The following is a 22,676-nucleotide window of genomic DNA, read 5'->3' on the forward strand; positions in this document are numbered from 1 at the left end:
GTTTGAAGTAAATACATGTACATGTACATTGTGTCTGACCCTTAGAGTCTAATAGTGATTTCCCTTCTTCCAGATATTCTTTTAGTGTAAAGAATGTTGGTTTTTCTTTTTTTTTTTTTTATTACATATGCAATTATAATGTATTTGATCCAATAAGAGGCCAGGGTGCTTGAAATATAAAACATAAGCTAGTTGGAACCAATTTGGACAAGCCTTCCATACAATTATATTGCACAAAGTAATTAAGTCAATTAGGATCAGATTGCCAAATAAATCAATAATGAAACCCACATATTCGTCATATTATTCAGTCTGCATTATATTCTCTAGGAATAAATGATGCTGAGACCTTACCATTACAAGCCTTCCATACAATTATATTGCACAAAGTAATTAAGTCAATTAGGATCAGATTGCCAAATAAATCAATAATGAAACCCACATATTCGTCATATTATTCAGTCTGCATTATATTCTCTAGGAATAAATGAAGCTGAGACCTCAAAAAAGGGAGGCAAGCTTAAAGGGATGTGTCACTTATTGGGTCACATACAATGTATGTCATTCTTATTTATCAGAGTTATAGCCCTTTGTTTCACTATGATGCTATATAAGCATGCCAAAACCAATCAAAAAGGACAATGAACAACTATAACAATTGTCATAACACCAAAAGTCTAGGTCAAGGTTAAGGCCAATATTTTGAAAAGTCAGGTTTTGTTTTTAAAACTCGGGTAAGTCCTCAAGTAAATGAATTAGCTGACATAGAAGGCTACTGAAGAACATCTGAAACTGTGAGTATAAATGTGCATGGTTTGAAAAAAAAATTATTTTCACATATATTTATAATGATTATGCCTTTTTAATTAGAAGATTTTCTATTACCATTTCAACCCTAAAAAGCGTCATTAATTAGTATACTGACTTAAAAGCTGAAAATAAGGGGGCAATTTGGACTATAATCATACATTATTACACATTAGGTAAGCCATGAAAAATTTGCAAAAGATGTAGGTTCTCTAAAAATGTCAGCCAAATTTTGTTATTCTATTTCTTTTGAGACAGATTGGGGAAGCACTAATTACGACGAATACATGGCGTAGGCCTAAGTGAACTTGAGGCCTCCAAAAAGGATGGCTCTTATAGGGATAAGCGATGCTTAGCGAGTGTCAACTTCTTAGTATAGGTCTTACAGAATTTTCTTTTATGTTTTCCTTTTATTTTGATAACCAACAAATAATACTTCTCTGATTACTGCTGTGTAGTTTATTCAGTAAAAACAAAAATCTTATGTCATGAAATAAACAGGTATATGTTGAAGTGAGCCTTTAAAATTGGCTTTGTCAGCCAAATATATTTTAAACATAATTGTGATTGCACTGTTTTATCATGGAAAGATTGTAACAGAACTTTTTGATTTTCCTGTTTCATATCCAATACATGTAGTGTAAAGATATATCTCTGCATGTATGGATCTAGCCTAGTCTAGGTCATGGAAATGTATTTTTATATAAATCATTTAGATTTAAAATGTTAGATCTATATATTTTATTTATTTTTGTATAATTAATTGAATTTCTACTTTTGGAAATATTGAGGTGTCCTTCTGGAACTTTTTTGCTTCCATCTGGGTGATAGAAGGGAGATAATCCCTGAAAAAATCTTATGCCGGAAGCTTATGATGTCATTTTCGCGCAATACGCATGCTCAAAGGGAGTAAATATGGCGACTTTCCGCTTTGAGGATTTGCAGTCTGTCACATCCGTATCGGAGTAAAACTGTTTTGTCGTAAACAATGCATTGGATTGACTAACCTTGCCGTCATATTCATATCCTTAACATAAACTTTAACTCAGAAGTAATCCAAATGTGAAGCTACTTGGGAAACTAGAAGCCACGTAGCCTGTTCGGGATGTCATTTCTTAGCAGTTTCCGTAAACTTTTTCGTTTAGGTGGAGAGGACACGAAGAAAAAAGAAGCCAACAAAAATATCAAACGTGATGTCGATCCGTCACAGTTTTGGGAAAAGATTGGAGAACTTGGAGATGGAGCCTTTGGGAAAGTTTACAAGGTATTTCCTTTCGTTTCAGCTTGACGCATGGCTGACTCTGGTACCGTAATGACCCATATTTACGTTGGCCGAGTTCACTTTCAAGTTGACAGCATGTTTAAGTTGTATTTTGCCTGAAGCAATGCATCCTTTAATACTACATCATGTTATCCATATCCACATAGTTGTTATTGCGTGGTTCTTAATGGATGTTTTTGGAAATAATGATCAGCTGACACCGCATTGTTATTGTTGAAATCCTTGACATTCACCGATATATGAATGGCAAAAACGAAGTATTTAAATCCTGGTTAACGCCCATAGTATAACGTAACTTGTCCAAATACACATGGGCGTTGTGGTGTTATTTTAATGTATGATTCATATGTATTACTGATGTGCGATTTTGTGTATTAATTATGTACTGATATCCTGTTATACACATATACCTGACACCAAGATCATTCACATTGTGATGTTTATTTACCTATACTGTGCCCTCATTCATAGCCAATTGCAACTAGGAAGTGTATTGATAGTATAATGTACTGTCTCTATAGTATAGTAAAATAATTGTGGTATTTGATAAATAAACTAATTATATAATATAGATCTCTAGTAATCACAATTTTTTTAAAAGTGAATTTAATTTTGGCAATTTTGCTATATATTTTATTTATTTAGGTATGATCAGTTTCATCAATGATGGGACTCTATGTTTAAATAGATGTCTATATGGGACAAAGAAGTAATTCCAACCGCGTGGACAGAAAAAAAAAAGTTGTCAAATTTTCGAAGCGATCTGCCCCTTTATCAAGACACACAAAACAAACATGATAACATAATAGGATACGAATAGTAATACAGGACAATGAAAGTAGACAAATATTTCAATAGATGTTTTGATATTAAAGTTTTAAAAGAAGAAAAAAGACAATACCTATCCTTCAAATATCAACTATAAATACAGATAAACCCCTGTCCTGTACATGGCCAGGACTGTATAATGTTGCAATAATTCAAAGTGTATAATGTAGATATTGGAAATATTTATGTACTTTTATAGTAAAAACACGTTGCCAGTGATATTTATTCAATGACTTTGTTATCAGCAGTATGATGAAGAGAAGCGTGTATCGCTGTGTGTAAATATTTACAAATGCTTGGTACGTTTTATAGGTATGTGTACTTACTACAGTATGGAATTTCACAAAGTATTAGTAGTATATTGTATCTATGTGTATGTATGCACATGGTTTTATATGCTGTTATATTTATTCACAAAAAAAGAAACAAGTGTTGATTTCAAACAATACCAAATCTTTGAACTTTACATATCCTAGGGGTTGCTGTGAGTTGCGCCTTGTATTTATTATTATCTATTATTATTATCCATGCATGTATCCCCTGGTACTGTATGTCCCCTGTACCATATAATTACCCCTTGTACCTGTAACTATGTATCCCCTGGTGCTGTGTATCCCCCTGTACCATACAATTCCCCCGGCCCTTGTACAGGGGTTTCAATATCAGGCGGTACCCGGTACTTTTTGCCGGTTGAACCTGGTTGCGGTACTGCCTGATTTGGGCTAAATTACATTAGATAGCATACAGATGGCATAGAAAAGTACCCCCTGAAATTGCAAATGTACCGCCTTTTCTGAAAGATAATGAAACCCCTGCCTTGTACCATGTATCTCCTGGTACTGTGTGTTATCCGGCCCTGAATCATGTATGTATCCCCTGGTACTGTGTATCCCCCTGTAGTGTATACCATATGATTACCCCTTGTACCATGTATCCCCTGGTACTGTGTGTCCGGCCCTGAATCTTGTGTATACCATATGATTACCCCTTGTACCATGTATCCCCTGGTACTGTGTGTTATCCGGCCCTGAATCATGTATGTATCCCCCGGTACTGTGTATCCCCCTGTGTATAACCATCTATCCCCTGGTACTGTGTATCCCCCTGTAGTGTATACCATATGATTACCCCTTGTACCATGTATCCCCTGGTACTGTGTGTCCCCCGGCCCTGAATCATGTATGTATCCCCTGGTACTGTGTATCCCCCTTGTATCATATAAGTCCCCTTGTACCATCTATCCCCTGGTACTGTGTATCCCCTGGTACTGTGTGTTATCCGGCCCTGAATCATGTATGTATCCCCTGGTACTGTGTATCCCCCTGTAGTGTATACCATATGATTACCCCTTGTACCATGTATCCCCTGGTACTGTGTGTTATCCGGCCCTGAATCATGTATGTATCCCCTGGTACTGTGTATCCCCCTGTAGTGTATACCATATGATTACCCCTTGTTACCATGTATCCCCTGGTACTGTGTGTACTGAATCATGTGTATCCCCCGGTACTGTGTATCCCCTGTAGTGTATACCACCCCTTGTACCATGTATCTCCTGGTATCCCCCGGCCCCTGAATCATGTATGTATCCCTGGTACTGTGTATCCCCTGTAGTGTATACCATATGATTACCCCCTTGTACCATGTATCCCCTGGTACTGTGTGTCCCCCGCCCTGAATCATGTATGTATCCCCCTGGTACTGTGTATCCCCTGTAGTGTATACCATATGATTACCCCTTGTACCATGTATCTCCTGGTACTGTGTGTGTCCCCCGGCCCTGAATCATGTATGTATCCCCGGTACTGTGTATCCCCCTGTAGTGTATACCATATGATTACCCCTTGTACCATGTATCTCCTGGTACTGTGTGTCCCCGGCCCTGAATCATGTATGTATCCCCCTGGTACTGTGTATCCCCCTGTAGTGTATACCATATGATTACCCCTTGTACCATGTATCCCTGGTACTGTGTGTATCCCCTGGTACTGTATGTATCCCCGGTACTGTGTATACCTAGTTGTGATACCATATGATTACCCCTTGTACCATGTATCCCTTGGTACTGTGTGTATCCCGGCCCTGAATCATGTATGTATCCCCTGGTACTGTGTATCCCCTGTAATGTATACCATATGTATACCCCTTGTACATGTATCTACCTGGTACTTGTTATCGGCCCTGAATCTGTATCCCCGGTACTGTGTTTCCCCCTGTATCATATAAGTCCCCTTGTACCATCTATCCCCTGGTACTGTGTATCCCCGGTAGTGTATACCATATAAGTCCCCTTGTACCATGTATCCCCTGGTACTGTGTATCCCCCTGTAGTGTATACCATATGATTACCCCTGTACATGTATCTCCTGGTACTGTGTGTCCGGCCCTGAATCATGTATGTATCCCCTGGTACTGTGTATCCCCTGTAGTGTATACCATATGATTACCCTTGTACCATGTATCCCGGTACTGTGTATCCCCCTGTATCATATAAGTCCCCTTGTACCATCTATCCCCTGGTACTGTGTGTATCCCCCGGTACTGTGTATCCCCCTGTAGTGTATAAGCCCCCCTTGTATGATGTACCCCTTGTACCATGTATCCCCTGGTACTGTGTGTTATCCGGCCCTGAATCATGTATGTATCCCCCGGTACTGTGTATCCCCCTGTATCATATAAGTCCCCTTGTACCATCTATCCCCTGGTACTGTGTATCCCCCGGTACTGTGTATCCCCCTGTATCATATAAGCCCCTCTTGTACCATGTATCCCCTGGTACTGTGTATCCCTCTGTAGTGTACCATATAAGTCCCCCTTGTACCATGTATACCCTGGTACTGTGTGTTCCCCTGTACCATATATATAATTCCCCCTTGTACCATGTATTCCCAGCTGTACGGTACAGTGTGTTCCCCTGACATGATGGATGCTGATGTCCTCACACATCCAGTTTAATCAGCAAAGGTTTGTTCTGTCATCAGTAGCGAGTGGAGTACAGCAGAACGACATCTTTGGTTATTGATGTTATTAACAATTTAAAATTTGTGACATGCCAATTTAATAGGGGAAAAAGTATTTCTGGTCAAAGTTTAAAATCTCGATCAATCAAAAAACGAAAGGTCAAATTCCACCATTAGAATATCAATATATTTATCCAACACCCAGCACATTTACACGTATACAAGAGCTGTGTGAGAGTGGAATATCACAAGGTAGTGTGGTAGAAAGCAGCACATACTTACCATTCATTTGTAGTATATTCACCCCAAAATTTGGCAAAAGGGAAATTAAGACAGAAAAAACCACACTTGTTTTACTCTACTTTCTTTTTCTCGAAATTCCGCATAACTATTTTTAGTTAGGTCAGGATGACCTATTGTCATCATGCACCGTACGCGTCCGTCTTCGTGTGCCGTGCGTAAACTTTTCATTCAAACAACTTCTTCTCAATAGCCGAAAGGTGATATTTGGCCTGTAGTATGCTGAGATGAAAGGCTACCAAGTTTGTTAAAATGAATGAACTTGACCTTCATTCAAGGTCACAGGGGTCAAAAAGGCTAAAATCTTTAAACGACTTCTTCTCAAGAACCAGAAGGCCCCGGGTACTGATATTGGGCCTGTAGCATGCTGGGATATGGGCTACCAAGTTTGTTCAAATGAATAACTCATATTGGTCATATTGGTTTTTCAAGGTCACAGGGGTCAAATAGGCTAAAATCTTTAAACGACTTCTCCTCAAGAATTGAAAGGCCCAGGATACTCGTATTGAGCCTGCATAATGCTGGGTTGAAGGGTTACCAAGTTTGTTCAAATGAATGACCTTGACTGTCATTCAAGGTCACAGGGGTCAAATAGGCTAAAATCTTTTTAAAACGACTTCTCAAGAACCAAAAGGCCCAGGATACTCATATTGGGCCTGCAGCATGCTGAGATGAAGGGCTACCAAGTTTGTTCAAATGAATGACCTTGACCTTCATTCAAGGTCACATGATCAAATAGTCTTAAATCTTTTAACGGCTTCTTTTCAAGAACTGAAAGGCCCATGATACTCATATTGGGCTGGACTACCAAGTTTGTTCAAATTTATGATCTTGACTGTCATTCAAGGGCTAAGGGGTCGAATAGGTTAAAAACTTTAAACAACTTCTTGAGAATAACTAGGAGGCCTAGAGACCTGATATTGGGTCTGTGACATGCTGGGATGAAGAACTACCAAGTTTGTTCAAGTGAATGACCTTGACCTTCATCCAAGGCCACAGGGGTCAAATAGGCTAAAATCTTGAAACAACTTTTTGTGAATAACTAAAACCCTAGAGACCTAATATTGGGCCTGTGATATGCTGGGATGAAGGGCTACCATATTTGTTTTAAAAAAGTGATCTTGATCTTCATTCAATATCACAGGGGTCAAAATGGCTAAAATCTTTAAATGACAATGTTGTATTGTGCCAATAGTCAGATGACCGTTAAGGCTCATGGGCCTCTTGTTTTAATTAGTGTTGCCTTATTATGGTTGTGTAATTTGTCAACCTCTTATGATATTCACTTCAGATCTTTTGTGTGTATTATATATCAGTATCTCTCTATCTTATCTGTAAATATGCAGGCATTTTGTATGTCAGATTCAAGCCTGGAGCTGCACAAATTATTAATTTCAAAGTCTTATGGGCGGAGGTCAAGTGCTAGATGTATCTAGATATCTGTACACAGCTGTACGTGTGTTCCTCTTTACTTTGCCTAAATTGTTTTATATATATTTACTATATATATATATGAGTATTTATTATATATTTATATATATATATGATTACATTGTATACAGATGCTTAACAAATTTTCATTTTACATCATCATATCTGCACATCTATTAAGTTTTAAAAGGGTTTAATTTCTGTCATCCTAATTGCTTGGCTTTTGCGCCATATTATGACCTGAAATGACAGGAAAAAGCTCATCCAATCTGTAGTTTATAACGAGGATGTGATTAATTACACTGGCTGTATAATGCCTGCAGCTGTTTATCAGCTCCATGTGTTTATGTTTTGTGTATGTACACATCAGTAGTGATAGGCTACCAGGTATCACTGAAGTTTAAGAATGTGTACATACTTATATAATTACTGGAAATTTTTAAAGACCATTACATATAATGTATCTGAATAGTAGAACATGAGACCCTCGGGTCAATGATCACAGCCCTGTACAGGGTTTTCGTTTATGCCATCCCCATATCATAAGCATAGAAAATTAAAAGGACCCAACTTTTTTTCTGAAACTCCATTATAATTACATTAGGGGCCCATTTTATCTGAGAAGGACCCCATTTGATTTATGGAACATCCTGCTATAGACCTAGATATTTTATTGGGGTTTATGGCAGATATATAGAAACCTGATTCTATAAAATCTACTGATTTTAGACAACTTAATATATGATTTAAAGCTTGTAATATTAATGTTGTACCACATTAAAACTAAAAAAAATAATCTAAAAAGCATCCATGATTGTATGTAGCTATAGCTGTGCACTTCTTTTCCGACAATATGGTCTAAAACATCTTTATAACGAATATGCTTACAATGAATCCAGGGTTATAACATAGGAATTTTCATTCCCCTTCAAAGGTTACTACGTGTACAACGAACTATGCTTATAACATATAGTGACTTCAATTGGTCCCTACCTAGAAGTTTGATATAATTGTATTTTACTGTACTGATACTTGGTGGTGTACCGGTCTGTTTCTGAAATCACTTCCAGCAGTAGTAAATGTTCAGGACTGACCATGTATATGGGACCGTATTGAGTCAAATACAGAACACAGTTTTTATAAAGATTACACTTGATTACGGGACACGCCTAGATGAGTCCTGGACTCATGATTTTTCTGTGGAACTCACCAAAATTTTGAGAATCCTTTTTATATTTCTTTGTGCTGGGACTCATCAAAATTTAAAAATGAGTCTTCTGGACTCACCTTAAAAAATCCTATAATTATAAATTGCTGACTTGAATAGACCTTTGACTCTAACTCTACATCATAATTGTATGTTTTAACTTTAGTAAGCATCCATTCAGTCCATTTAAATCATATAGATATTTTCAATTTAATGCATTTTAGGAACAAAGGTAACTTTTTCTTTCAATAAGTCATGATTCAAATGTGGATAATGTAAGAGACGTTGAAATGTGCCGTCTATCGAGAGTATGACACAGAGGTTTATGTACATCATGGGTATACCTTTATATATATTGGCTGGTTTATCTGGAGACTCAGATGATAGCATTGTACAGGGAGACTTTGTCGTATGATTAAATTATTGTCCAGAAAAGTATTGAGATATTTGTGTACACAGTATATACACACCATAGCTAGGATTTATGGTTCAGATCCAGGTTAAAATGGAAACGTTTCGATTAAAATGGAAAAGTTTTGCACATAGTTGTTTTACTTCTGAACAGTTGCGATCAGTACTTTTGTTGTTGTTATATATAAACTTAGAAAACTAAACTATATATAGGTATCAACAACATTGTGGCCAGGAATTTATGTTGTTGGAATTTATGGTATAATAATGATCATAATGATATGAGGCATTTGTAAAATGCTTAAGAGGAATATTTTGGATTTGGTTTTTTAGCTCACGTGGCCCGAAGGGCCGGTGAGCTTATGTCATGGCGCGGCGTCCGTCGTCCGTCCGTCCGTCCGTCCGTCCGTCCGTCCGTCGTCCGTCCGTCCGTCCGTCCGTCCGTCCGTCCGTCCGTCCGTCCGTCGTCCGTCCGTCAACATTTCCTTTAAATCGCTACTAGTCATAGAGTTCTGGATGGATTATAACCAAATTTGGCCAGAAACATCCTTGGGGGAAGGGGAACAGAACTTGTATAAATTTTGGCTCTGACCCCCAGGGGGCAGGAGGTGCGGGGCCCAATAGGGGTAATAGAGGTAAATCCTATAAATCGCTACTTGTCCTAGAGTTCTGCATGGATTGTAACCAAATTTGGCCAGAAACATCCTTGGGGGAAGGGGAACAGAACTTGTATAAATTTTGGCTCTGACCCCCTTGGGGCAGGAGGAGCGGGGCCCAATAGGGGTAATAGAGGTAAATCCTATAAATCGCTACTTGTCCTAGAGTTCTGCATGGATTGTAACCAAATTTGGCCAGAAACATCCTTGGGGGAAGGGGAACAGAACTTGTATAAATTTTGGCTCTGACCCCCTTGGGGCAGGAGGGGCGGGGCCCAATAGGGGTAATAGAGGTAAATCCTATAAATCGCTACTTGTCCTAGAGTTCTGCATGGATTGTTACCAAATTTGGCCAGAAACATCCTTGGGGGAAGGGGAACAGAACTTGTATAAATTTTGGCTCTGACCCACAGGGGGCAGGAGGGGCGGGGCCCAATAGGGGTAATAGAGGTAAATCCTATAAATCGTTACTTGTCCTAGAGTTCTGCATGGATTGTAACCAAATTTGGCCAGAAACATCCTTGGGGGAAGGGGAACAGAACTTGTATAAATTTTGGCTCTGACCCCTCGGGGGCAGGAGGGGCGGGGCCAATTAGGGGTAATAGAGGTAAATCCTATAAATCGCTACTTGTCCTAGAGTTCTGCAAGGATTGTAACCAAATTTGGCCAGAAACATCCTTGGGGGAAGAGGAACAGAACTTGTATAAATTTTGGCTCTGACCCCCTGGGGGCAGGAGGGGCGGGGCCCAATAGGGGTAATAGAGGTAAATCCTATAAATCGCTACTTGTCCTAGAGTTCTACAAGGATTGTAACCAAATTTGGCCAGAAACATCCTTGGGGGAAGAGGAACAGAACTTGTATAAATTTTGGCTCTGACCCTCAGGGGGCAGGAGGGGCGGGGCCCAATAGGGGAAATAGAGGTAAATTCTATCAATCGCTACTCGTCCTAGAGTTCTGCATGGATTGTAACCAAATTTGGCCACAAACATCCTTGGGGGAAGGGGAACAGAACTTGTATAAATTTTGGCTCTGATCCCCCGTGGGCAGGAGGGATGGGGCCCAATTGGGGAAATAGAGGTAAATCCTATAAATTCCTACTTGTCCTAGAGTTCTGCATGGATTGTAACCAAATTTGGCCACAAACATCCTTGGGGGAAGGGGAACAGAACTTGTATAAATTTTGGCTCTGATCCCCCGTGGGCAGGAGGGATGGGGCCCAATAGGGGTAATAGAGGTAAATCCTATAAATCGCTACTTGTCCTAGAGTTCTACAAGGATTGTAACCAAATTTGGCCAGAAACATCCTTGGGGGAAGAGGAACAGAACTTGTATAAATTTTGGCTCTGACCCTCAGAGGGCAGGAGGGGCGGGGCCCAATAGGGGAAATAGAGGTAAATTCTATCAATCGCTACTCGTCCTAGAGTTCTGCATGGATTGTAACCAAATTTGGCCAGAAACATCCTTGGGGGAAGGGGAACAGAACTTGTATAAATTTTGGCATTGAACCCAAAGTGGGCCTCTTGTTAATTCAGATATCAGCCCATGCCATGCATGCTATGTTACCTGATTTTGGCATAAAAGTTAGAAAAAAACTCAACGTCAATGGGTGTCACAAGAGAATCCTAATTTATAGATAACGGTAGATGTCGCCATGCCATATTTCATCACGTAGCTATAGCTGTCTTCACTGATTATAAAACCAATTGAAGTAGAGCTTACCAGAGGATGCAGGTGCCATCTACATGTGTACATGTATTAATATACGTTAAATATAGTATGAGTCTGTCTCACATTATTATGATGAAATATCTAGATCTATATTAGTCATGTTTTAAGTGCAGCATGCCTCACTTAAGATATACCACACGATTATAAATACTCTATATCCAGAATTAAAAATCTTATAAACTTCAAACTGTAACAAAGCTATCACTGATGATTTGGCTATATACTGTACACACTGGGATGTATTATACAGTAACTTGTTTCCTTATTTTTGGAATTTTGTTAAAAAAGAACAACTTAAATTGTTATGTATTCAACTGATTTCCTTGAATTTAGAAGGTTTTAAAGAAAAGTATAATCCAATAATACCATTTCCATGGTTCCATTATTGCATTAAAATAATTGAAAAATCTAAAAGAAGAATACAGAGATAGCCAATCAAACATGACTTTTAAATGCAGCAGCATTATAAATGATAACATTACAATTACTTATATTTCTCTACTCTGTATACACATTCCGAATTTGCATATTACAGAGTTTCTGCACTTGAGGTATTCATTGTTCCGTCATGTGTTTGCGAGCGTAACGTCGTACGTTTAGGAGAAAACGATGTGAATTGCGCTCACAAAATAATGACGTAACAATCGGTACCTACCCGCAAGGGAGCTAACTTTATAGTAGATGCAAAGACGGAATATGTGTGTGATATACACGTTGTGTAAAAGCTTAAAGCTTTCTATATATATATGATGTGTGCACCATCAACTGAAGTGCATCATTTCCGGACAGTCTAAGTGATCATAAACAAAGCTTGGAATCTTGAGAAATAATTATCAGTTAAAGATGTTAGAGGCTAACAGCACGCATATATTCAGCAACTTGTCAGGAACTTGGAATAGGAAGTTCACTTTATTTTTAAGGCTATGTACTTAAAAGTGAAGATGTTCATATGTTTTAAATACTCTGCCATTTGATTTACTGTCAGAAGTACTAGTTGTAAATTTGATATTTTCAGCACATAGAGATGATTCATTCCCACTAGGCTATTCATTAGATAGACCAGTATATAAATATGTCTATACATATATGTAGTACCGACTTGTATAATTGATTGATGACTATTTAACCAAACCTGATTTTAATGAGGAACTTGAAAGTTGTTCTGAAGATATAAAAACAAAAACAGCAGTGCATTAGAGCTTACATGGATGACATCTATATATGTGCTCCTCTAGATCTGTTGTTTTAAATATTTTGACATATCACTGCAAACGAAATACAAAATGAAATCAAAGCACTAGCTGAAAGGACAATTGTAACGTTAATTAACAGTGAAGCAGTTTCTATACATATGTATATCTGCAATAGATCACTAGTTAAAGATCCACTGCCTGTAAAATAGCATGATATGATTAGCTAAGTCAGTGTATGATATAATCCTTGTAAGTAACCTGTACACATGAGGATGAACCAGAATGAAGGAGATGAATATTATATTTTAACCCTTTAATATAGATATATGTAACAGATAATATGGTGAATATTTCTGTCTTATAGAGATAGATAAAGTACGTGGGGCTGCATTTGAATTACGTAACTATAGGTACAGAATATCTTATTTTAACGGAGGTCATAAAACAGGAGCAGCATATTTGGCTGGTATAGACAGGTTTCCTTAATTATAAAGGTTTTGATTAGTAGGGAAATATCATACACATATACTTTAATATTTAAAAAACAGGTCAATAGTAATAAATTTAAAGCTTATTGAATATTAAAAAGTGTGAGAGGTTTTCTATAGCTAGGTCCTATGATTGCATGATTTTCCCCACAAAATGTGAATGCAAATCTTGCCGTTTTTTCTTTTCAGATATACAATGCACTTTTAGTCTTTGATATATATACATGTAGTATATCTTACACAGGCTGTCAATAAAGAGACGGGACAGTACGCTGCACTGAAGCAGGTAGAAATCAAGAGTGAAGAGGACCTGGAAGACTTCACGGTCGAAATCGACATTCTGTCTGAATGCCGGCACAAAAATGTGGTGTCATTATACGAAGCCTTCTACTGGGACTCCACCTTATGGGTAAATATATTAATGTAAAAAATAGGATGCAATATGAATTTAACTTAATATTAAATCCCAATTTTCATATTAAACAGCGCTATTAAAAACTTTAAAGATACTGTCACAAATTTACCTTGATCATGAAAAGAGTAATTTACAGTAAAAAATACGAGAAAGAAGCTTGGTTTTCATTATATCAAATTACTGATAATTGTTAATTGTTGCTATTACAAAAACAAAACACTCCCCCCTACCTAACCCTGACCCCCCCCCCCCCCCCCCCCCCCAAAAAAAAAAAGAAAGAAAATCCTTATATAGATTACTGATTTCCACTGATAACAGCAGTTAATCATATGATATCTGATATAACTAACAAGATATACCTTACTTCATCACTTCCTTTTACTCCTAACAAACAGGTGATTTGTACAAATATTAATTTGGGCGGGTCACCTAGGTCTGTAAATAAGGAAGTGCGAATTTATTTGTTAGTGCTGCAATGGTAAACCGTGGGATGATATATCACGATATTAACTACACGGTTCAGTTCACAGTATTTTTTTCCTATATCACGGTAAACCCCACCAGTTTCCGGATCGGGCGAAATCAGGTTTTTTTGAGCGGTTATCAGTACTTCCTACCAAAGATATCGTCATTGATCCACATTGTTTCTGTAGTTGTAGATTCTTATTCAATACAATCACTAACTAAAGCATTTATGTAAGGCATTTTCAGTTTAAAATATGTTAATTTGTGAATGTGACATAAATGTACCTATTATACTTCACGATCAGTTGGAGAAACATTTCGGCTGCCATGATGCGATTTTTTTTACACAGTCAGTGTAGCCACAAGATTCGTATTTTACTGTGAATACAAAAAATACTTTCTACGGTATTTTAATGCAGTTAATACTTGCTTTAAACTTTGAAATACTATCAAACTTTCGTCATATCAATAACAATACGGATCAAATTCCCAAATATGACCCAATGTGCAAGCATTTCAACCCGACACATGTGTACGATGTTACAAGCAACTGTATGTCGGCACATTGAAGTTTAATCACAATCGTTTGCTCATTTGTATGAGACAAATGTACGAAACATTCTTCTGTTTATGATTGAAATTGATATAAAATTCACTGAAAATCCAATAAGGAGTCTGAACAGTAATCGTCTTTCTGATTCATGGCGACTGATTCACGTGTTTACTAAGACAGACAGTAACCAAATTTAATACTTTAAAATAACTGTACGTTTGTTAAAACTTCTGGATTAAGATTGAGACAGATTAATAAATTGTTAAGCTTGTACATTTCAATCTCTTCTTATTCTGTTGTCTCTACTTACTAATATTAAAGAATGATGTTTGGTAGCTTTCTATGGTTTTTCTTCTGAAAATCCATTCTTAAATCCTCTCTCTTTTACATAATAATTATTTTAATAAATACTGTTATACGTATCGTATATTGAGACAAGTATCGCAATGCGTATTGTATCGTGAGACAAGTATCACGATACATATCATATCATGGGGGAAGTGTACCGTTGCAGCACTAATATTTGTCTAATGATAGCAGAAGTAATTATCTCTGATAAGACAGCAGCCATTTTGTGACATTCGGTACAGCAGGAATCACCTAGGATTATCATTTAGTTTATTTCTTCGGTATAAATATATATTTTCCTCTGAGTATTGTACCGACAACAATATCAGAGTTATGGTCCTTCATATATTCATTAAAACCACTACATATAGCTCGAATTGTTAAAAAAAGCTGATATTCCACATACAGAGGTTAACTAGAATCTCTGATTGTATGATTTCCCTAACAAGAAAATTAAAGTTTTGTCGACTTTTAAATTTGTTCATATGACCAACCTTGACCTTTATCAAAGATTATAATGGGTAAATATCATGGAAAAACTTCCTATGAATAATTAAGAGACCTGTATATCATCTAAACGTTTCATTTCAATTTTTGTAAAATTGATAATGAAAATAAGGAAGAACTTTTCATATAACCAAGCACAAGCACCTGTTAATTGTTTATGGATATATGTTAGGAAGTTGTATGGAATTATGCAGAAGGAATTGTTGGTGTATTGGAGGACAATGCTTGGAAGTATTAGGTGGTGTTGTAGGAAGGAAATCTTTACATGTGTGTATATATGTAGCTATAACAAACAGACGTCCAGGTACACAAAAAAACATATGTTAATGGACTACAAACATCAGAAATGACAACCAGACTAACCCATATATATATAATTTGCTTGATATTGGGAGATAAATTTGATTTGATAAAATCCTTAAAGGCTCACTACCTTTCTGAAGCAAAAACATTAAAGTTTCTTTTAAGAATCAATGATATCATAAGAAAATTGAAATCAAGGGCCTAAGATAATTATAAAGTTACAACACCCAAAACAAACGTACGATTCCCTGTGTAATCTATGTTAATATAGTGAAGATTCTTTTCGCTGTTTTGCTGTCTGGCTCATGGTCAACTAACATGCGGTAATAAAATATTTAATTTATATTCATTTAATCATTCAGAAGGGGATGATGAATGTAGTATTAACGGTAATCTTATAACTGGGCTACTCTACAAAATTATCAATCTCCTTTTACATTTCCATTTAAAGAAACGAAGCCGTTTCAGAAAGGTAGTGGGCCTTAAAGTTCTTTATGAAGCATATAAAAAAGACCTTTCAAATATACAATTTGTACCAAAATTAGTTTCTATTAGTGATTTAAGGAATCCTGTATGATATTTTATGCCACATATATAGGTATAGATACATTCAGAGTCTTAAAGAAATATTGATTTCTGTACGTATCTAGCTACCAAAAGAACAATAGGTTTAATTTGGAAGGAGGTATTGTCTAATCAATACAGAGACCTACAGCAGCCAATCAATGTTTTATAGAGCTTAAGGTACTGATTAAACTCAGTATCAAAAATACTGTGTAGGTTTCAAATAGAGCTTCAGTTTGTACATAGATTAAACTCTGAAATTTAGTACCAAAAATACTGTGTAGGTTTCAAATAGAGCTTCAGTTTGTACATAGATTAAACTCTGAAATTTAGTACCAAAAATACTGTGTAGGTTTCAAATAGAGCTTCAGTTTGTACATAGATTAAACTCTGAAATTTAGTACCAAAAATACGTGTAGGTGTCATTAGGTTCGTTGTACATGATTAAACTCTGAAATTTAGTATACAGTGTAGGGTCAAAATCATTATCTTGATTTTATTAGAATGATCCGATAGTTTAAAAAGTAATACCAAACATTTTATTCAAGACCCAAATAAATGTTGTTTATACCCAAATAAAAATAATTTAAAGATTCAATTATAGACTGTTAGGAATAAAAACAAAACTGTAACATTTCGTAATGTTAGTAAACACCTAATATTGAATGTCAATTTTTGTGGAGTAAATGTTTAATATGTTCATAATTCCCAACAATGATTTTCAGCTTATATATATGTAATTAATGATGTAGATATTTCAGTAGATATGACCAGTTTACTATGATATAATTCCAGATGTACATAGAGTTCTGTGGTGTTACATGTATAGATATGTTAAATGACCAGTTTATTATGGTATAATTCCAGATGTACATTGAGTTCTGTGGAGGAGGTGCCTTGGATAGCATCATGGTGGACCTAGAGAAAGCCCTGACAGAGAAAATGATCCGCTATGTCTGTCACGAAATATGTGTGGCCCTACAGTTCCTTCATAAAAACCATGTGATTCACCGAGACATCAAGGCGGGAAACGTCCTCCTCACAATGGACGGGGAAGTCAAACTGGGTAGGATGGATTGTAGAGATCTGTATGGCTATATATCATCTTCCTAGAGGAAGAGTTAGTTTGGTTAGGGTAGATTCTGTTGCTGGAGGGGTAGGAATGACTGTAGCGATCGGTATAAAAGCATGATCAAGGTCTTCCTTACATGATAAGAAAGAGTCAACTCTACATAGGAAGGAAGAGTTAATTTGGTTAGGGTAGATTCTCTTGCTGGAGGGGTAGGGTGGACTATAGTGATCTGTATAAAAGTATGATCAACGTCCTCCTTCCATGATAAGTAAGAGTCAGCACTATACCCCTCTAGTGTGAGAATCTACTAGAAAGTATTATCAACATTACATCTTCCTGACATTGGAAGGAAGATTCAACCCTACCCCTCTAGTGTGAGAATCTACTAGAAAGTATTATCAACATTACATCTTCCTGACATTGGAAGGAAGATTCAACCCTACCCCTCTAGTGTGAGATATACCTGATAGTAGTATCAACATTACATCTTCCTGACATTGGAAGGAAGATTCAACCCTACCCCTCTAGTGTGAGAATCTACTAGAAAGTATTATCAACATTACATCTTCCTGACATTGGAAGGAAGATTCAACCCTACCCCTCTAGTGTGAGATATACCTGATAGTAGTATTAACATTACATCTTCCTGACATTGGAAGGAAGATTCAACCCTACCCCTCTAGTGTGAGAATCTACTAGAAAGTATTATCAACATTACATCTTCCTGACATTGGAAGGAAGATTCAAGCCTACCCTTCTAGTTTGAGATATACCTGATAGTAGTATCAACATTACATCTTCCTGACATTGGAAGGAAGATTCAACCCTACCCCTCTAGTGTGAGAATCTACTAGAAAGTATTATCAACATTACATCTTCCTGACATTGGAAGGAAGATTCAACCCTACCCCTCTAGTGTGAGAATCTACTAGAAAGTATTATCAACATTACATCTTCCTGACATTGGAAGGAAGATTCAACCCTACCCCTCTAGTGTGAGATATACCTGATAGTAGTATCAACATTACATCTTCCTGACATTGGAAGGAAGATTCAACCCTACCCCTCTAGTGTGAGAATCTACTAGAAAGTATTATCAACATTACATCTTCCTGACATTGGAAGGAAGATTCAACCCTACCCCTCTAGTGTGAGATATACCTGATAGTAGTATCAACATTACATCTTCCTGACATTGGAAGGAAGATTCAACCCTACCCCTCTAGTGAGAGATATACCTGATAGTAGTATCAACATTACATCTTCCTGACATTGGAAGGAAGATTCAACCCTACCCCTCTAGTGTGAGATATACCTAATAGTAGTATCAACATTACATCTTCCTGACATTGGTAGGAAGAGTCACTTTGACAACAGTAGATTCTCCCATTAGAGGGGTAGTGATATATATCGATGATGATGTAGGTTTTGCGTGAAAGTATATGATCAACATACTTTTCCCCTTCACACTAGATGAGAAAGTCAAACTGGGCAAGTAGGGTTGATTAATCAGTTTTGTATAAACGTAGCTTTTATCATTTCATAAAATTATTGCAGCCAATACATTTTCTCTTAATTTTAGCCCAGAATAAATTAAGATATACTGCTAAACTGTTGATTATTGAATGTTTGAAAAAAGATTATCGTGATAGTTATAGGGACAAAGGATTGTAGAGGTCAATAGATTTTCTTATTTGTCAAACATCATGAAGAATTTAAACCTCATTGAAACTGTATACTGGCATCATGTTCTTACTGTTTCCTGTCTAATTTCAGATTTATAACCCAATTTCAAAAGTCCAATTGTCAATTGAATATATTGTTTGAAATGAGTAACTTTTGTGTGTATTTATCCAGCTGATTTTGGTGTGTCGGCTAAGAACACGAGGACTGCCCAGCGGAGAGACTCATTTATTGGGACACCTTACTGGTAAGTTTAAGATCTACGATCAGCAAGCAGCTACTGTTGTAATATCCTCCAGGAGTTATGAAATGATTCTATATTTAAATCTTAATTGTCAAACTTTTCTGTCTACCACAACAAGGAATTTTAATCTACAGTATAACTTATTAAAACTGTCCATTGTGTAAATCAGATCCTGTGTATTCTAGCATAAATTGTACAACATGTTCTTTGTTTATTGGTTGTAATTATGTAATCTGTATTATCTGGAGACATGGTACACATGACAGTACCTAGTTGTTATCAGATTTAGACAGATTACACTGTACATCTATTATGTACATGAATAATGGTTTATAACCATCACTTATGTGTCAAGGAGGTCAATACAAGCTTTAATGGAAATCAAAAGATGAATTTGGCCTCTGAGTTTGTCGTTTGAATCATAGTTTTAACTTTTTCACTCTCTTTTGAGTCGAAGTTTAATTCATGTATTTTGCACCTTTGAGTCATAATTTGCTATCGTCCCCCTTGAAATGGTCCCATAAACTTCCTATGTGTTTGACTGCTAGAGTCATGGTTTTATGCATTTGCACATTTGTCTATCCATTGACCTCCAGAATAAAGATTATTGGCATCTTTTAAACTTTGACACACAACAGTATAATGTTATTTTGTGAAGTACAATGAATATGGATGGGATTCTGGTAAATTATTTTAATGATTTTACGATAATGTTTGTATTATCAGGATGGCCCCGGAGGTGATTATGTGTGAGACCCTGAAGGACAGCCCCTACAACACCAAGGCAGACATATGGTCTCTAGGTAGGCTGTTACCGCCACTCACGACATATAGCCACATTGGTTAACAGGGAGGACATTTTCATGATTGCATGGGATATTGTAGTAGTGGCAAAAATTTCATACAGATAAAAATAAGCGATAGATAATGGATAGTTTAATTGAGTTTGCCTAGATAATTCTGAACCATGTTTTGTCTTGTATACAGTTATTGTATTATACTGGTTTTGTCTTGTATACAGTTATTGTATTATACTGGTCTTAGAATCAAATTCTGTAACAGTATTTCTCTTCAGTTTGAACTCCTTTGTCTATATTTACAGGTGTTACTCTAATTGAGTTCGCTGAGATGGAGCCGCCCAATCATGATATGCATCCAATGAGAGTTCTCATCAAAATACAGAAGGCGGAACCTCCTTCACTTGCCAAACCCTCTAGATGGTAAATATCCGGGATTTATAGATCATCTGGTTGGAAGGGATGTTGCCCAGCTTCCACCTTAGTAAATCTTAGTCATCAGTACACTTAAAACTTCAATTAGAGTTCCACTAGTAGTATTGAGTTGAAACTGGCTTGAAATGATACTGAAATAGTTCTAACCAAATGTAATCTTTCAGATTAATTCAAAACCAAAAAAAAAAAAACCAAAAAAACCCACACATCTCAACTTCTACAGTTCAACTCATAGGCATGTCAAATGCCTTTACTCTTGAAACTCTCTCTCTCCTCAACAGGGAATTATCTCATTCTTAAATAACTGTAGCTGTGAACAGTGTTTAAACAAAAAAAATCCCTGATCTAGAAGTATTGTAGAGATTTACGTTACCAAGGTACATTCTCTCCATGAACTGTACGTTTGTTATGTGGTACATAATGTATTTTGATTCAAAATAAATTGCATTGCAGGTCTAAAAATTTCAAGGATTTTGTAAACATGTGTTTGATCAAGAACCCTGATTTGAGACCGACAGCAGAGGAATTACTGATGGTATAGTTAATAATCTGTGGAGGCATACTTTATTTCAACTTATATAAAATCAATAAACAGATTTAAATGAGCTTACTTCAATATTTTCTTCATTTATACAAGCTACATGATACAATGTTCTACAAATTATGTATACTGTTGATACCAAAACTAGTAAAATATTTATAAATAATCAACATATGATGTTTTCATTTTGGAAATGTTTATACCGACTGCTTCCTTCACATACTGACACCTTTGTATAAGGATTTCCTTTATGATTCCAGCACCCATTTATCCGAGACTACACAGATAAATCTGAACTTGTTGACCTAATCCTGGAGGCCAAGGCAGAGGTCGTAGAGGTCATCGAGGATCTGGGAGAGGACGAGGACATCATACAGATGAAGGTAAGAACAAGGTCCTAGGATTGATTATAAAGGTCAAGGTCATAGGATTGATTATAAAAACAGGTGACGTATGGATGTGTTTTGCTGTAATATATACTTAGTATGTCAAGATGTGTAAGTGACTGTTAATTATAATATATCCGCTAAGGTTGGTTGCTGTAACAGGAAGTTGATTTAGATATAAAGATATGATATTAGTTTATACTTTATCAAGCATCATTGTAAACACAGAGAACAACCACCATTTGATTGTCGAGAATCGTGATTTCCAACATTACAGTTATGATGTCATAAATACACTGATGACACAAACCGCCCAATGTTGTTACACAGAAATAACAGATATTATCAAGTGAGTAAATATCAAATATTATAACTAATATGGAACTTTTGATCTTCATTACCCAGAAACACATGAGCGACGCCTCCTCCATATCAGACTTAGATAATGTGTCTGTGAGCGGTGATAGTGACAAGAAATCGCCGACTCCAGAGCGTGTGGTGGTTCCAGAGAAGGTATCTACTAACATCATGACTCTATACACACTGATATATATCACAACCAGACCAAATAATTTAACTTATACTCCACAAACATGTATCAAATCACCAACCCAAATATTGTAACATTCAGTTATAGTAAATTATAACAAATAATTCAAGTTAAAAGGGTAATGTTAGTAAACAAAGAAAATATTCCAATAACCTACTTCTATATAGTAATATCCTCCTGTTCTTATAAAAATCATTTACACACTATTAGTCGTGTTATCCTGTTAAACCAAATGCGTAAAGCGATCTCCATAACCTATGCAATGAAAAGGTACAATAATGGTAAGAAAAAATACAAACAAGAGGACACAACTCTATGTCTAAATATTTCATACAAATCACTGCTTGTTGCTGAATGATAAGGGGCAACACAACTCAACGATTGGCTTCCTTGCACTGAATATCCATGCCAGCTAATCATGAATACCATACACTGTCTGGTTTATATATATATCAGTGCTACTGTATACATGCTAGTATCACAATCTATACTATTGTAAGCTTGATACTTTACTACATTTA

The 22,676-nt window shown here is 36.5% G+C and overlaps 1 protein-coding gene across 1 annotated transcript in view; it reads left to right on the forward strand.

Moving 5' to 3' along the window:
* The first annotated feature begins 1,707 nt into the window (after positions 1-1,707).
* Positions 1,708-22,676, forward strand: part of LOC138334297 (serine/threonine-protein kinase 10-like) — a 71,604-nt gene continuing 50,635 nt past the window's right edge. The window contains 9 exon segments of the mRNA XM_069282939.1: positions 1,708-2,071; positions 13,537-13,701; positions 17,315-17,513; positions 19,377-19,449; positions 20,173-20,249; positions 20,549-20,666; positions 21,132-21,213; positions 21,480-21,602; positions 22,011-22,118. Coding sequence (XP_069139040.1) covers positions 1,913-2,071; positions 13,537-13,701; positions 17,315-17,513; positions 19,377-19,449; positions 20,173-20,249; positions 20,549-20,666; positions 21,132-21,213; positions 21,480-21,602; positions 22,011-22,118 — 1,104 coding nt within the window. The 5' untranslated portion in view covers positions 1,708-1,912.

Source organism: Argopecten irradians, chromosome 11 (genome assembly GCF_041381155.1).
Source record: "Argopecten irradians isolate NY chromosome 11, Ai_NY, whole genome shotgun sequence".
Classification (NCBI taxonomy): Eukaryota; Metazoa; Mollusca; class Bivalvia; order Pectinida; family Pectinidae; genus Argopecten; species Argopecten irradians.